The sequence below is a fragment of the Pseudophryne corroboree genome, chromosome 6 (genome assembly GCF_028390025.1).
Source record: "Pseudophryne corroboree isolate aPseCor3 chromosome 6, aPseCor3.hap2, whole genome shotgun sequence".
Lineage (NCBI taxonomy): Eukaryota > Metazoa > Chordata > Amphibia > Anura > Myobatrachidae > Pseudophryne > Pseudophryne corroboree.
In genome coordinates, this window is record NC_086449.1 from 139330989 (window position 1) to 139346750 (window position 15762).

Here is a 15762-nt window from a genome sequence, read left to right on the forward strand (position 1 = left end):
AGTTCGCACTTCTGCTAAGCTAAGATACACTCCCAGAGGGCGGCGGCCTAGCGTGTGTACTGCTGCTAAAAGCAGCTAGCGAGCGATCAACTCGGAATGAGGGCCGTGGTCTCCAGAACTGGACACACTATTTTTGAGACCCAAGTGCATGATTTTGCATTTTTTAGCATTAAACTGTAGTTGCCACGTTCTTGACCATTTCTTAAGCCTAGCTAGGTCATCAATCATTTGTTTTACCCCTCCCGGTGTGTCTACCCTGTTGCAAATCTTTGTATAATCTGCAAAAAGGCATACTTTCCCTTTAATACCATTTGCAATGTCACCAACAAAGATAGTAAAGAGAATTGGTCCAAGTACAGATCCCTGGGGTACTCCACTGGTAACATTTCCTTCCAAAGATTGCACTCCATTTACTACAACTGTCTGTTTCCTATCCTGCAACCAGGTTCTTATCCATTTAACTGTTTTATAATCCACCCCCATGCTTTCAAGTTATTTAGCAGTCTGCGATGTGGGACAGTGTCAAATTCCTTACTAAAGTCTAGATATGCTACATCTAAGGCCCCCCTTAATCTATTATTTTCATCAGAGTCAAAAAAGACAAGATTTGTTTGGCATGATCTCCCACCAGTAAATCCATGCTGTTTTGGATCCTGTAAGCCTATCGTGTCTGAGTGACTAACTGAAAGCTGTGAGACACATATTTATGTGTGCAGACGGGATGTAGTTAGAATGTCAATATTCAAACTGTGGGCACTATACTGTCGACAAGTTCATAATGTCGGCATTTAACATGCCAACATGAGGTTAGGGTTAAGTTGCAATTAGGGTTAGGCTAAAATAGGAGTGTTGACATGACTGTTGACATTCATAATATCGACATAATGAACATGTTGACATTTTGGCCACGTCATCATTATGGTGTAAACATTCTGAATGTCAATATGCCATAATACACATGTGCAAACATAGGAGCAGAGCTGGCCCCAGGCATAGGCAAACTAGGTAAATGCCTAGGGCATTTGATATGCCTAGGGGCACAAGCAGCTTCTGCTGATTAAAATGATATGTGGCATGCCTATATTCTGTGTGTGACTGCGGCTGTATTTGCATACGAAATGCTACAGTGTATTCATAGAAATCATTGTAACGTAGCATTTCATATGCAGATACAGTCACAGTCGCACATAGAATATAGGCATGCCACGCATAATTTTAATCAGCAGAAGCTGCTTGTGCATCCTAGCCACATAGTAATGCAAATAAGACGTATTTTCAACAAAAACAAAAAGCGCCCGGCATTAGCAGAGCTGCCAGCTGACATACGCCAGGCATCTCCTGCTGCATGGCATAATGAGGCAAGATGCATGAGGACACATCTGTATCCAAGCAGAGTCAGAGGTCACAGTGTTAGCGGCCATGATAGTGCTGTGGTGTGCGGGTGGGTTGGTTGTGCAATAGTGTTCGGCATATGTGTAAGGGGCATTATGTGTGTCATGTGTATAAATGCATTAATAAAGTGCGGCAAATGTGTAAGGGGCACTATGTGTGTCATTATGTGTATAAGGGCATTAATAATGGGCCTAATTCTGAGTTGATCGCAGCAGCAAATTTGTTAGCAGTTGAGCAAAACCATGGCTCTCATTCCGAGTTGTTCGCTCGTAAACTGCTTTTAGCAGCATTGCACACGCTAAGCCGCTGCCTACTGGGAGTGAATCTTAGCTTAGCAAAATTACGAACGAAAGATTCTCTAAATTGCGATTAGAAATTTCTTAGCAGTTTCTGAGTAGCTTGACACTTACTCTGCCACTGCGATCAGTTCAGTCAGTTTCGTTCACAAACACACCCAGCGTTCGCCCAGACACTCCCCCGTTTCTCCAGCCACTCCCGCGTTTTCCCAGAAACGGCAGCGTTTTTTCACACACTCCCATAAAATGGCTAGTTTCCGCTCAGAAACACCCACTTCCTGTCAATCACATTACGATCACCAGAATGAAGAAAAAACCTCGTAATGCCGTGAGTAAAATACCAAACTTTTTAGCAAATTTACTTGGCGCAGTCGCAGTGCGAACATTGCGCATGCGCAATTAGCGAAAAATCGCTGCGATGCAAAGAAAATACAGAGCGAACAACTCAGAATGACCACCCATGTGCACTGCAGGGGGGCCAGATATAACATGTGCAGAGAGAGTTAGATTTGGGTGGAGTATATTCAAACTGAAATCTAAATTGCAGTGTAAAAATAAAGCAGCCAGTATTTACCCTGCACAGAAACAAAATAACCCACCCAACTCTAACTCTCTCTGTACATGTTATATCTGCCTCCCCTGCAGTGCATATGGTTTTGCCCAACTGCTAACAAAATTCCTGCTGCAATCAACTCAGAATTACCCCCAATGGCCCTCATTCCGAGTTGTTCGCTCTTTGCCGATTTTCTTTATATTGCGATTAGTCGCTTACTGCGCATGTGCATGGTTCGCAGAGCAAATGCGCTTAGTTATTTTACTCAAAAGTTAGGTATTTTACTCACGGCATTACAAGGATTTTTCTTCGTTCTGGTGATCGGAGTGTGATTGACAGGAAGTGGGTGTTTCTGGGCGGAAACTGGCCGTTTTATGGGTGTGTGTGAAAAAACGCCGCCGTTTCTGGGAAAACGCGGGAGTGGCTGGAGAAACGGGGCAGTGCCTGGGCGAACGCTGGGTGTGTTTGTGACGTCAAACCAGGAACGAAACTGACTGAACTGATCACAGTGGCAGAGTAAGTGTCGAGCTACTCAGAAACTGCTAAGAAATTTCTATTCGCAATTTTGCGAATCTTCCGTTCGCAATTCTGCTAAGCTAAAATACACTCCCAGAGGGCGGCGGCTTAGCGTGTGCAATGCTGCTAAAAGCTAGCGAGCGAAAAACTCGGAATGAGGGCCAATGTGCGGTATATGTGTAAGGACATTATGTGTGTAAGGGCATTGAAGGTTGGCATAATGTGTAAGGGGCATTACTGTGGTATTATGTAAACAAAGGCATTACTAATGTGTGGCATTATGTGTATAAGGCAGTGCCGTTTCTTGCGGCGGGCGAGCCGTGCAACCGCACGGGGCGCCCGGCGCGGCACTTCTTGAGGACTTCGAATTCCCCCTCCTCCCGAGTGCCCAGCTCGGGGGGCAGGGTTTCGCGGAATGACGCGATTGCGTCGTGACATCACGACGCAATCGCGTCATTCCGCAAAACCCTGCCCCCCGAGCTGCACACTCGGGAGGAGGGAGAAGGGGGAACCAAGCCGGCCGGCGGCGGCGCCACACAGACGAGGGAGAGGCGGCTGAAGAGCGGGAAGAACCGCTTCAAATGTAAGTCAGCGCCTCTCCCTCTCTCTCTCTCCCTCCCTCCCTCCTTCCCCCCACCACCACCACCACCTGCCGTACTGTGTAAAATGGGGACACCTGTCTGCCGGAATGTGTAAATTGGGGACACCTGTCTGCCGGAATGTGTAAAATGGGGATGCAGTCTGCCGGAATGTGTAAAATGGGGCACGTGCCTGCCTTAATGTGTAAAATAGGGACACTTGCCTGCCGGAATGTGTAAAATGGGGACACTTGCCTGCCGGAATGTGTACAATAGGGACACTTGCCTGCCAGAATGTGTAAAATGGGGACGCAGTCTGCCGTAATGTGTAAAATGGGGGCACGTGCCTGCCGTACTGTGTAAAATGGGGTCACGTGCCTACCGCAATGTGTAAAATGGGGACACTTGCCTGTTGTACTGTGTAAAATGGAGGCACGTGCCTGCCGCAATGTGTAAAATGGAGACACTTTCCTGCCGCAATGTGTAAAATGGGGGTACGTGTCTGCTGCACTGTGTAAAATGGGGACACTTTCCTGCCGCAATGTGTAAAATGGGGGCACCTGCCTGCCGCAGTGTGTAAAATGGGGACACTTGCCTGCTGTACTGTGTAAAATGGAGGCACGTGCCTGCCGCAATGTGTAAAATGGAGACACTTTCCTGCCGCAATGTGTAAAATGGGGGCACGTGCCTGCCGTACTGTGTAAAATGGGGTCACGTGCCTACCGCAATGTGTAAAATGGGGACACTTGCCTGTTGTACTGTGTAAAATGGAGGCACGTGCCTGCCGCAATGTGTAAAATGGAGACACTTTCCTGCCGCAATGTGTAAAATGGGGGTACGTGTCTGCTGCACTGTGTAAAATGGGGACACTTTCCTGCCGCAATGTGTAAAATGGGGGCACCTGCCTGCCGCAGTGTGTAAAATGGGGACACTTGCCTGCCGCAATGTGTAAAATGGAGACACTTTCCTGCCGCAATGTGTAAAATGGGGGTACGTGTCTGCTGCACTGTGTAAAATGGGGACACTTTCCTGCCGCAATGTGTAAAATGGGGGCACCTGCCTGCCGCAGTGTGTAAAATGGGGACACTTGCCTGTTGTACTGTGTAAAATGGAGGCACGTGCCTGCCGCAATGTGTAAAATGGAGACACTTTCCTGCCGCAATGTGTAAAATGGGGGTACGTGTCTGCTGCACTGTGTAAAATGGGGGCACGTGCCTGCCGCAATGTGTAAAATGGAGACACTTTCCTGCCGCAATGTGTAAAATGGGGGTACGTGTCTGCTGCACTGTGTAAAATCGGGGCACGTGCCTGCCACAATATGTAAAATGGGGACACTTGCCTGCCGCAATGTGTAAAATGGGGACACTTTCCTGCCGCAATGTGTAAAATGGGGTCGCGTGCCTGCTGTAATGTGTAAAATGAGGACTTTTTATTTTTTTATCCTGTGGTGGCCGTAATGATGAGATCAGATGAGGCCACGCCCATCTTAACAAAGCCACGCCTGTTTTAATTAGGCCACACCCCCTTGTCGGGAGCGCACGCGCATGCTTTTACTCTTTATATCTATGGGGGCAGCACATTTTTTTTTTATGTGAATGGGGGGGGGGGGGCGCATTTTTAAATCTCGCACTGGGAACCAAATTGGCTAGAAACGGCCCTGGTATAAGGTGCTCTACTGTGTGGTGTTGCGTTTAGAAAGAGCACTATTATGTGGTCTAATGTGAATAAAGAGGAATATGGTGTGGTGTAAAGGGCACTACTGTGAGGAGTAACGTATATAAGGTAATGTGGTACTACTGTGTGATGTAACGTGAATTAGGGACACTATCACTTGATAAAATGTGAATAAAGTTGCAGTACTATGTAGCGTAATTTGAATTGGGGGTACTATTGTGTAGACGTGCGCCTTACCAGCAAGATCAGACCCCTTTTTGAGCTTTGCGCCGAATGTGCGCACTGTTCCTATTTAATATATAGGGGGTAAAAACATCAAAATGAGGACTGCTATGGGTGAGGGGTGATGGTGCTGGGAAAGGGGTACAGGGTCAGAGGTGAAACTAGCCGTGGTGCTAGGGGCTCCAGCCAAAATCTTGCCTAGGGCATCATATTGGTCAGGACCAGCTCTGCACAGGAGTCACTGCTAAAGAAAAGCTGGCCCAATTTTATAAACATACATAACAGTACATACTGTAGATTTGTTTAACCCTTTCCCTCCTGCCATTGGTACTCTTATGTCCATGCCGGATGGGCCTTGTGCTGACTGGATGAAGATTTGCATCCTATCCAGAACTCATATGTCTGTAAGAATTTTGGGTTACAATGATGTGGTCAGGAACGGTCAATTGCAGTACCTGGCTGTCAGATTACTGTACTTAGTGACCAAAGTGCTGCTTAATATGGAAGCCTGGCCTTTTTCAGTGATCGCTAAAATGCTCTGTGTACAGACAGCCAATCTGTCTGTAGTGTAATATACGTCTCTAGAGTATATGTCATTGGGGGTCATTCTGAGTTGATCGCTCGCTAGCTAGTTTTAGCAGCCGTGCAAATGCATTGCCGCTGCTCACTGGGAGTGTATTTTACCTTAGCAGAAGTGCAAACAGTTGTATCGCAGAGCGCCTGCAAAAATTTTTTTGTGCAGTTTCAGAGTGCCTCAAAACCTACTCAGCGCTTGCGATCACTTCAAACTATTCAGTTCCGGATTTGACGTCACACACCCGCCCAGCGTTCGCCCAGCCACGCCTGCATTTTTCCTGGCACGCCTGCGTTTTTCCGCACACTCCCTGAAAACGGTCAGTTGCCACCCAGAAACGCCCACTTCATGTGAATCACTCTGCGGCAAGCAGTGCGACTGAAATGCATTGATAGACCCTGTGCAAAACTACATCGTTCGTTGTGCCCGTACGACGCGCATTGCGCCGCCTATGCATGTGCAGAACTGCCATTTTTTAGCCTGATCTCTGCTCTGCGAACAAATTCAGCTAGCGATCAACTCGGAATGACCCCCATTATCTCTAGGTTACACTGAGTCAGTACTGACAGAAAGGGTTCATTGGTGCAGATAAAACCCCAAAACAAATAAACGTTAAAATCATTTAATTTTTTTTACATTTTCTTTTTTTGTTAGGTTATGTGTCTCCATTCTATACAACTATTTGAAGAATGGTGGAAGATGGTAAGTTTTGGCTAACATACAGTACTCCATATGAGGCATCTAGAATAAAACATTATTTATTTCATTCTGACTCCAAATAACCCATTCTACAAGAACCCCATGTTATATAGACACGAGTAAACAAAGCAGTTGAAATGAGTCTCTCTCTGTAAACAATGCACACTAAAATTGTGTAACGTTGTCTGGTCAAGAAGGTAAGGAATAACTCAGGTCATGGAGGGGTTAATAATTAATAAAGATGAGACAGGGCCGGCTTGAGCTAGGGACCAGCCAGCAGTGTCCGGTAAGCCCTGGATTACAGCACCGGTCGCAGCAAGCTGGCCCTCACTTGTAATATCTGTGGCCCTGCCCAGCGGATATAGGTCCCTCCTAGTCACTGTGACCCTGAAAGCCTCTGTGCCATGCTCACTGACAGCTTCACATTGACACTAACTCTGTGACCTGACTGAACAGACAGTCATAAGAACATAGTACTTCACTGATTGATGTCATCATAAATAATTCTATATATATTAGGTACAGTTTGTGAGGTAACATGGGGCCTGATTCAGCTAATGTAGCTGCAGTTGCGCATTTGTTCACAATGACCTTGCAAGTCCCTGTGGCTGCATACAAAAACGCCATGTTAGGGGCAGATCAGCAAGTTATCAAACTTCTGCGTATCCCTAAGGACGTGCAGCATGGCCACAGAAGTAAGACGCTGGAGTCATGACAGTTGCACATAGGATCACAGTCACAGGCTGAGACAGGCCCAAAAAATGGTCATGAAATGCCTACGTTTTGCCACCATTCCCTGTAACCGCACCCAAATGGTCCCTAACTGTCAATCACTTGGCCAACGAATCCTCTCTGCGACCGCCATCAGAAGACCAACGCGGCACATGAACACTGAGACTTCGACACATGCGCTGTGGGCCGATAATAGCCCAACTGCATGAAAATAGGGTTTTTGAACAACTATGAATCAGGCCCATGGTGCACACAAGTCCTGAAAAATGTATTGTATGACAAAGCATCACAGTTATGTTACTAGTTCTTCATATGTGCTGTTTATTATTATTATGCTGATCTGGTTTTAAGGTATAAGAAGATGAAAAGACTTTGGGGCTGATTCATTGGTAAATGTGGCCACATCTTTTGGCATTCGCTCATCTGCGACTTTATACACGTGTCTTCCCTGGTGCACATCCGTGCATATGAGTGTGCAAGGACTGAGATGCACACATTGCTTTAATACAGCCTGGTGCACCTGTAGACGCTGTAATACCACCTGGTGCATCTGTAGACACTGTAATACTGCCTGGTGTTCCTGTCGACACTGTAACACCACCTGGTGCATCTGTAGACACTGTAATACTGCCTGGTGTTCCTGTCGACACTGTAACACCACCTGGTGCATCTGTAGACACTATAATACTGGCTGGTGTTCCTGTAGACGCTGTAATACCGCCTGGTACCTTTAGATGCTGTAATACCGTCTGGTGCATCTGTAGATGCTGTAATACTGCCTGTTGCTCCTGCAGACGCTGTAATACCATCTGGTACATCTGTAGACACTGTAATACCGCCTGGGGCACCTGTAGATTCTGTAATACCACCCGGTGCGCCTATAATACCGCCTGATGCATCTATAGACGCTGTAATACCGCTTGGCGCATCTGTAGATGTTGTAATACCGCCGGGCACATGTAGACGCTGTAATACCGTCTGGTGCATCTGTTGATGCTGTAATACCGCCTGGTGCTTCTGTGGACACTGTAATACTGCCTAGTGCGCCTGTAGATGCTGTAATACCGCCTGGTGCATCTGTTGATGCTGTAATACTGCCTAGTGCGCCTGTAGATGCTATAATACCGCCAGGTGCTTCTGTGGACACTGTAATACTGCCTAGTACATCTGTAGACACTGTAATACCACATGGTGCGCCTGTAGATTATAATATACCTCCCGGTGCGCCTGTAATACCGCCTGGTGCATCTATAGATGTTGTAATACTGCCTGGCACCTGTAGACACTGTAATACTGCCTGGTGGATCTGTTGACGTTGTAATATCGCCTGGCACTTCTATAGACACTGTAATATTGCCTAGTACATATGTAATACCACCTGGTGCACCTGTAGATTATAATATACCTCCCGGTGCGCCTGTAATACCGCCTGGTGCATCTATAGATGTTGTAATACCGCCTGGCACCTGTAGACACTGTAATACCGCCTGGTGCATCTGTTGATGCTGTAATACCGACTGGTGCTTCTGTAGACGCTGTAATACCACCTGGTTCGCCTGTAGATTCTAATATACCGCCCGGTGCGCCTGTAATACCGTCTGGTGCATCTGTAGATGCTGTAATACTGCCTGGTGCACCTGTAGATGCTGTAATACCACCTGGTGCACCTGTAGACGTTGGTATACTGCCTGGTGCACCTGTAGATGCTGTAATACTGCCTGGTGCACCTGTAGACGTTGGTATACTGCCTGGTGCACCTGTAGATGCTGTAATACTGCCTGGTGCACCTGTAGATGCTGTAATACCACCTGGTGCACCTGTAGACGTTGGTATACTGCCTGGTGCACCTGTAGATGCTGTAATACTGCCTGGTGCATCTGTAGATGCTGTAATACCGATGGTGCACCTGTAGACGCTGTTATATCGCCTGGTGTACCTGTAGACGCTGTTATACCGCCTGGTGCACCAGTAGACGCTGTAATACTGCCTGGTGCACCTGTAGACGCTGTAATACATCCCGGTGCATTTTTTTATACTCCACCATTGCTCATACAATCAGAATTTGTACCAGCCCTATGGCAGGTGGCAATTTTCCATTGCCCAATAATGTGAACGATCAAGCGTCTGTGTATGCATACACTTTAGCGCCCCGGATGCAACATTTCCCTAACGCCCATAAGACGGACCATCTCTGTGCCTCTGTCTAGCCTCCTCCCAGTCACCACCCAGCACTCTCATACTGTGCATCTCAATCGCAGCTGCGCCTTTGTGCATTCACACTGTTTAATGTTTGTGCAGGGGCATAGGGAGGGCGGTTCCGGTTGACCTCGAGCTCCAGGCGCCCAAGACAGTACAGGGCGCCGCAGCTCAACTCTGCCGGAACCTCCCTCCCGCAAGCAGCACGCAGCCACATCAAGGCTCTCTCTCCCCTCCGCTCTCCTCCCCTCCGCTCCCCGCCAGTCCGTGACTTGCGTGTGACGACACACGTCACACGCACGGACGGCGGAGACGTGGCCAGCAGCAGTCTGAAAGCAGGAGCGGAGTATTTTTTTTTCTTTTTTTTCTTTTGTGTTTGCGGCGCTACCGGGGCATAATTACTCTGGGAAAATCTACAGGGGCACAACTACTCTGGGCAAATCTACAGGGGGCACTACTACTACTGGGGGCAAATCTACAGGGGGCGCAACTACGCCGGGCACATCTACTGGGGGCAAATCTACAGGGGGCACAACTACGTCGGGCACATCTACTGGGGGCAAATCTACAGGAGGCACAACTACTGGGGGCACAAACCAGGGTGCACAATTACTCTGGGCACAGCTACAGGAGGCACGCCTACTGGGGACACACCTACTAGGGGCACAGCTACAGGGGGCACAGCTACTCCGGCCACAGCTACAGAGGGCACATCTACTGGGGGCAAATCTACAGGGGGCACAGCTACAGGGGGCACAACTACTGGGTCCATAACTACAGGGGGCATAACTGTGGCCACGCCCCTTCCCTATGAATCCAGTCTTCTGCTGCACGCCTTTGGCACGCACTATGTTTGACCGGTGTGTGTGTGTGGGGGGGGAACTGGTAGCCACGCCCCCAATACAGTACAGGGGAGGGGGGCACCTAAATATGCCTTGCTCCAGGCACCAAGACACCTTGCCACACCTCTGCGTTTGTGCTGTACAAGTTTTTAAGGATTTTTGTGTAGTAGCAAAAAATGGCTGACCTGCGTACACATCGGTATCGCATGCTTCTCTGAATCAGAATTGTATCATTACATCTGTGGGCAGACTAGATCCTCATAACTAAACAAAGGTTTTTATCTGCACATTCAGAATCTTGAGTATATCATATATGCAGAAGGGTCCGTGTGTATACAAATCATGCAGTGAAAAAGGTTTCCAGAATAATGCAGTTTCATTCACATTCATAGAACCATTGCATCAGTTGCTAGCAGAGAAACGAAATTCCGGTGACCTTTCATGCAAAACTAATTTAACTGCAGAACGACCAGAGATGCAAGTTCTAGCGATACAGTCTCATAGGCCCACTTTTACCTTCTACAGACTTTAAGAGGTAGCAGTAAATTCATTCTGCTGGATGGTAAGACTATGGGGTCTATCAAGATGAAGAATGTCTTTCTCCATTGTTTTTCGCAACAGAATGGGCTTATCTTAAATTAATAACATGATAACACCAGAGAAATCAGGTTTCTCCAGTGCTCAGTTAGTTTGCGCTGCTTACCTCCGCCCCCATAGCTTCCTTTTGCGACCTGAGATGGAATTACTGTGTCTTATACCAAGCAGTGAGGACTTATGAATCAAGAAAGACTTTCATTCATTCTAATGGGTCAAGCGCATGTAGAACCACTGGGCACACATGCGCATTTTACTGTGGCCCTTTGCCGGCAGTGCTAGGCTACCGGCAAGGGAGAGAAATGCCTTGCACAGGAGCTAGATTTTTGCCTATGCTCCATTCGGAGTTCTGGATTAGGAGCCTGCGGCTGTATTGCAGTGAAAAGCGAGTTATACACTTTTTGCTCATCTCTAGTGGCGAGATTTGCACATGGTCATAGCACATAAAAACTCAACAGTACCAACTCTCATACCATGACATGTACACAGGGGATCTGGTTAACAGTTACCATATCAATGTTCATAATGTCAACACCACTATGTTGACACCAGATCGCCAATATGGTTCAAATAGTCGACCAGCACCAGGTCGACATCCTCAACCGGTCGATATCTGAAATATCAACAGTCTGAGAATGCCAATGGTTAGGATTAGGCATCTTTGGGAGAGTTAGAAATTAGGGTTAGGGATATGGGAGAAATATTCACTGAAATGCTGATCCAGGACAGTCCGCAAATGAACGCCGGGACCCAGAACACTCTGGAGCCGCTGCTGCCTCTGGGAGAAGGTAATATACAGCTTGACCACCAGGGATGATTGCTCGAATGTTCATCATGTCGAGATATTATCATGATGAAACATATGCATGCCGACACACTGCTTGTCGACAGTTCTACCCTGTCAATATTCTCATGTCAACCTGATGACTGTCGACAAGTCATACCAGACCTGTACACAGGATGAAATGCAGCACGCGACATGCTGCTGTCCTCACACGTTTTGAATCATTCCGAGATGATCGTAGCTGTGCTAAATTTAGCACAGCTACGATCATTCACACTGACATGCGGGGGGACGCCCAGAACAGGGCTATCCCACCTTGCATGTCAGTGCCAGCCCGCCCCCGCAGAAGTGAAAAGGCATCGCACAGCGGCGATGCCTTTGCACTTCAAGAGTAGCTCCCGGCCAGCGCAGCTTTAGCGTGCTGGCTGGGAGCTACTCATCGCTCCCCGGCCCGCAGTGGCTGCGTGTGATGTCCCGCAGCCGCTGCGGCACGCCCCCTCCCATTCGGTCCGGCCACGCCTGCGTTGGGCGGACTGCGCCCACGAAACGGCGGCCAAATGCCGCCGTTCTGCCCCCCCCCCCGCCCAGCGACTGCCTCTGCCTGTCAATCAGGCAGAGACGATCATAGCGGCCCGACGGCCTTCGGCCACCTGGCATGCGCCGGCGCACTGCGGCGCCGGCTCATGCGCAGCATACAATCAAATCAGAATGACCCCCATTGTACTGCACATGTACCTGCCGGATCTACATCTACACAACAGTCCAGCCACACAGTCATATCTTCTGCTCAACGACCATCACAATGTCTACAATCCATGTCGGCTAAGTAACTAGCGTAAAGTAGAAAGCCAAACAGGCTGACATTTTCTAATAATAACCCCTCAACCTCCATTCCCAGCACTGTATTCACTTGTAAACTTACATCTTGAGGCGCAAACTGCTCCATGGTTCCAGCCTTGTCCTCCAGACAGAGATCCAGCAGGATGCCTAAAGTATGCGAGTCTGTCACACTAAAATCCTCTGTCTCTCCGGCTGTTCCAGTACCTGGATGTTGCTGTTACTGATTATTATAGGAGTATAGGCATGTGATGCAATATACTGCACAAGAGTGTGTGTGTGCATGTCACTTGGTCCTACATGTCCATTTGCCAATCCGCTATATAGTCACCAGAACCTGTCTATGTACTATCCATAGTGTGACTGCAGGTTTGCGTTGTGTCGCTCTAGTAGAGCTGGCGTCAGTCACTGTTGTCTCTTTCTGTCACCTGCTACCTGTCACGGCTACTATTTGCTGCCTGCTATGATCAGCCTACAGCTCACATTGATAAGAGTTCATGTATGATGTAACTTACAGAGGAAAAGAGAGAGCAGGGAGAAGAAAGAGACAGAGAAGGGTGCCAGAGACATCTACAGTAGATGATGAAGGACAGAGGAAATGTGTTGGTGTTTGGCAGTGGATGAAGAGCATGAATGGATGGGAACACGCAAGAGGGGGAGAATGTACAGTATGGGTGTGAATGTTGGGGAGGGGCTGAATAAAATCTTGGAGGACAGAAATGTACAATGATTGAAATTAGAAAACTAGAATACAAGCAATGAATGCTAGATCCTGGTTCCCCTTACAGATATCCCCCCTTTATTGCTGCTTCCTTGAACGTCTGGCAGTGCAGGAGTTAATTAGTAACTCTCTGTGTTAATATGAAATGTGACCTTCTGTTTGAGAACTGCTGAGCACACAGACCAACCCACTCACACATACACATTTATGTAACGTCCATAAGGCAGAGTCACATGGAAAGAGATCTACACATACAGCAAGGAACCTGAAAGTTGCAGCAACATCAACAAAAGCTGTAGTAAGGGACAGTGGGCCATATTCATGTCTGTACACATACGCTTTAACAATTGCGATTTCCTCGGGCGCACAACGCAGTGAGGCTGACACCCAGGAATGAAGAGACACCCGCCTGAGCTATTGCAAACTCATTCATAATTGCGTACACATTCACAGCCTGTACGTACAAATGAGGAACATCAGGTTTAAGGGTAGACCAGGTATGGTTCATAGGATCGACCACACTTAGGTCGACCACTATTGGTTGACAGTAACGAAGTCGACACCCAAAATAGGTCCACAGGACAAAAAGCCGACATGAGTTTCTTTGGTGTCGTTTTTGTCGAAGTCAAAATTATTACATAGAAAGAACATACAGACTACACACATTATAAGTTGCTATGCTTGCAAATACGCGCAGCGAGCACAGCAATATATGGTAACACACGCATTTACACGGACATGCCACAGAGATGGATTCGACACTTATTTCATACAGTACATAATTATAATATCAAGCGCCAGACATCATAATGATTTAAAATTATATAATGAAGTAATGTCATGTATGTGTATTATTTGAACGAAGCAAGATAGACCCGTCATATTTGGTATTAAAGCAAACAGATTAATGTATAGATTCATTTGGTACTTGTTATTAAGTTGTAGGACATTGCAACAAGGAGTTATGATTAAATGTATGAAAGCTAAACTCACTCTTATTAGGACAATAGACATTTACAGAAACAGGTAGTGGACAGGAAGCTCATGCCAGCCCCTTTTGATGTCTTCAAGGCTGAACCTGTTTAGCATACGAACAGACTAGTAACTCATCATGAATGAGATAGTTCCCTCCCCCAAACTAGATAACACATTACAGAGACACACAGTTGCGTGTTGCTGTTTTGTACCAGACGATGGAGGAGATGTTGCCAGACCAGCTCCTGTATTTATTTGCTGAGAGAGATATATATATAAAGAGGAGGATGCATTGAGGGAGTGGTATTGTATGCTGGCCTGTAACTGTATGTATTTTGTATTAACTGATTACTGTATAAATTGTAACCATGTAACTATGTGTATACTGTACATTGTAATATATTGAATCCATATCCTTTTAATAACAAATATATACATCAATGAGCTTTGGAACTCAGTAATGTGTGGGTGTATTTTCTCTTATGGGATGTAGTGTTTTGCGATGTACAGCGCACTTTTATCGTATATGGTAATAAGATGCGCCTGGCGTCTGCAGTATATATTAGAGTGGGCATTTTAAATATTTGTTAGAAAGCAATTTGGTATTTAAATTTTCTCCGTAGAGTGACCGGGAACCCCAGTTAGTGTATTGCTTCGCTCGCCATGCTTCGGGCAAGGTGCCTCGCTCCACTATCACTGCACTTGGCACAGGTTACCGTTCCCAATTGTACTCCATGTGGATCGTAAAGTATGAAAAAGTCAAACAAAATGAAAAAAATTGTGAAAAACTCATGTCGACCTTTTGTCATGTCGACCTAGTACATGTCGACCTAGTGTCCATGTCCACCTATAAACCATGTCGACCTAATGCAAGTTGACCAATAGTGGTCGACCTAATGACTGTCGACCTAGAGACCGGATATCGGGTAAACCTATGGCTACACAGACTGGACACGGCAGTAGCGAAGCAGACGCCATGTGTACGTACAAGCTTGCACCTGACGGCAGATACACATCCCAAATATGGCCATAATGCCTGCATTTTTGCAACCACTCCCCCCGTTAACAGCGCCAGTCGCTTCCTGTCAGTCACTTTCAGTTAAATCCTCATTTCGAGCAGGATCGCAGCAGCTACATTCATGCACAGTGCAATCGCAGCACATGCGCAGTCTGACGATAATCGCTCACTTGTGTGAACATCGGCCATATCGTACAAACGTAAGTTTGGCCCAGGGAATCATTTGCTTAGAACCTATCCTGGTTCTGAAGTGTTTAAAGGGCCTAATTCAGACCTGAATATATATGTTTGTTGTGAGAGGCAGAGAGGTTCCTGCATTAAGAGGAGGTGCAGGCCCTGAAATGCCACAGGGAGCATTATGGGGTTGCTCCAAGGTAGGTAGCTCTTAGCTTAGACATATTGTAGTAAGGAGCCATTATCATGTGGCTCCTTGCTGGTTAAACTTAGACCCAGATTGGGGTAATGGAGGTGTGAGGTGTGGTGCCTCTGGACTGGCTGAGCTGGATGGCCTTAGTGTGGCACACCTTTACATTCTATTAACACTTTTCACTTATTAATT

The 15762-nt window shown here is 47.0% G+C and overlaps 1 protein-coding gene and 1 long non-coding RNA gene across 4 annotated transcripts in view; one reads left to right on the forward strand and one right to left on the reverse strand.

Moving 5' to 3' along the window:
• The window catches only part of LOC134936716 (uncharacterized), a 98246-nt gene extending 91735 nt beyond the window's left edge, over positions 1-6511 (forward strand). For all 3 annotated transcript variants that reach the window (XR_010180541.1, XR_010180540.1, XR_010180539.1), the window contains one exon: positions 6460-6511. This is a non-coding gene — a long non-coding RNA (uncharacterized LOC134936716). The remainder of the gene's footprint in view (positions 1-6459) is intronic.
• The window catches only part of GCK (glucokinase), a 39693-nt gene extending 26600 nt beyond the window's left edge, over positions 1-13093 (reverse strand). Inside the window, exon 1 of the mRNA XM_063931907.1 lies at positions 12575-13093. Within this exon, the coding sequence (XP_063787977.1) occupies positions 12575-12598 (24 nt within the window). The 5' untranslated portion in view covers positions 12599-13093. The remainder of the gene's footprint in view (positions 1-12574) is intronic.
• Between the last annotated feature and the right edge of the window lie 2669 nt (positions 13094-15762).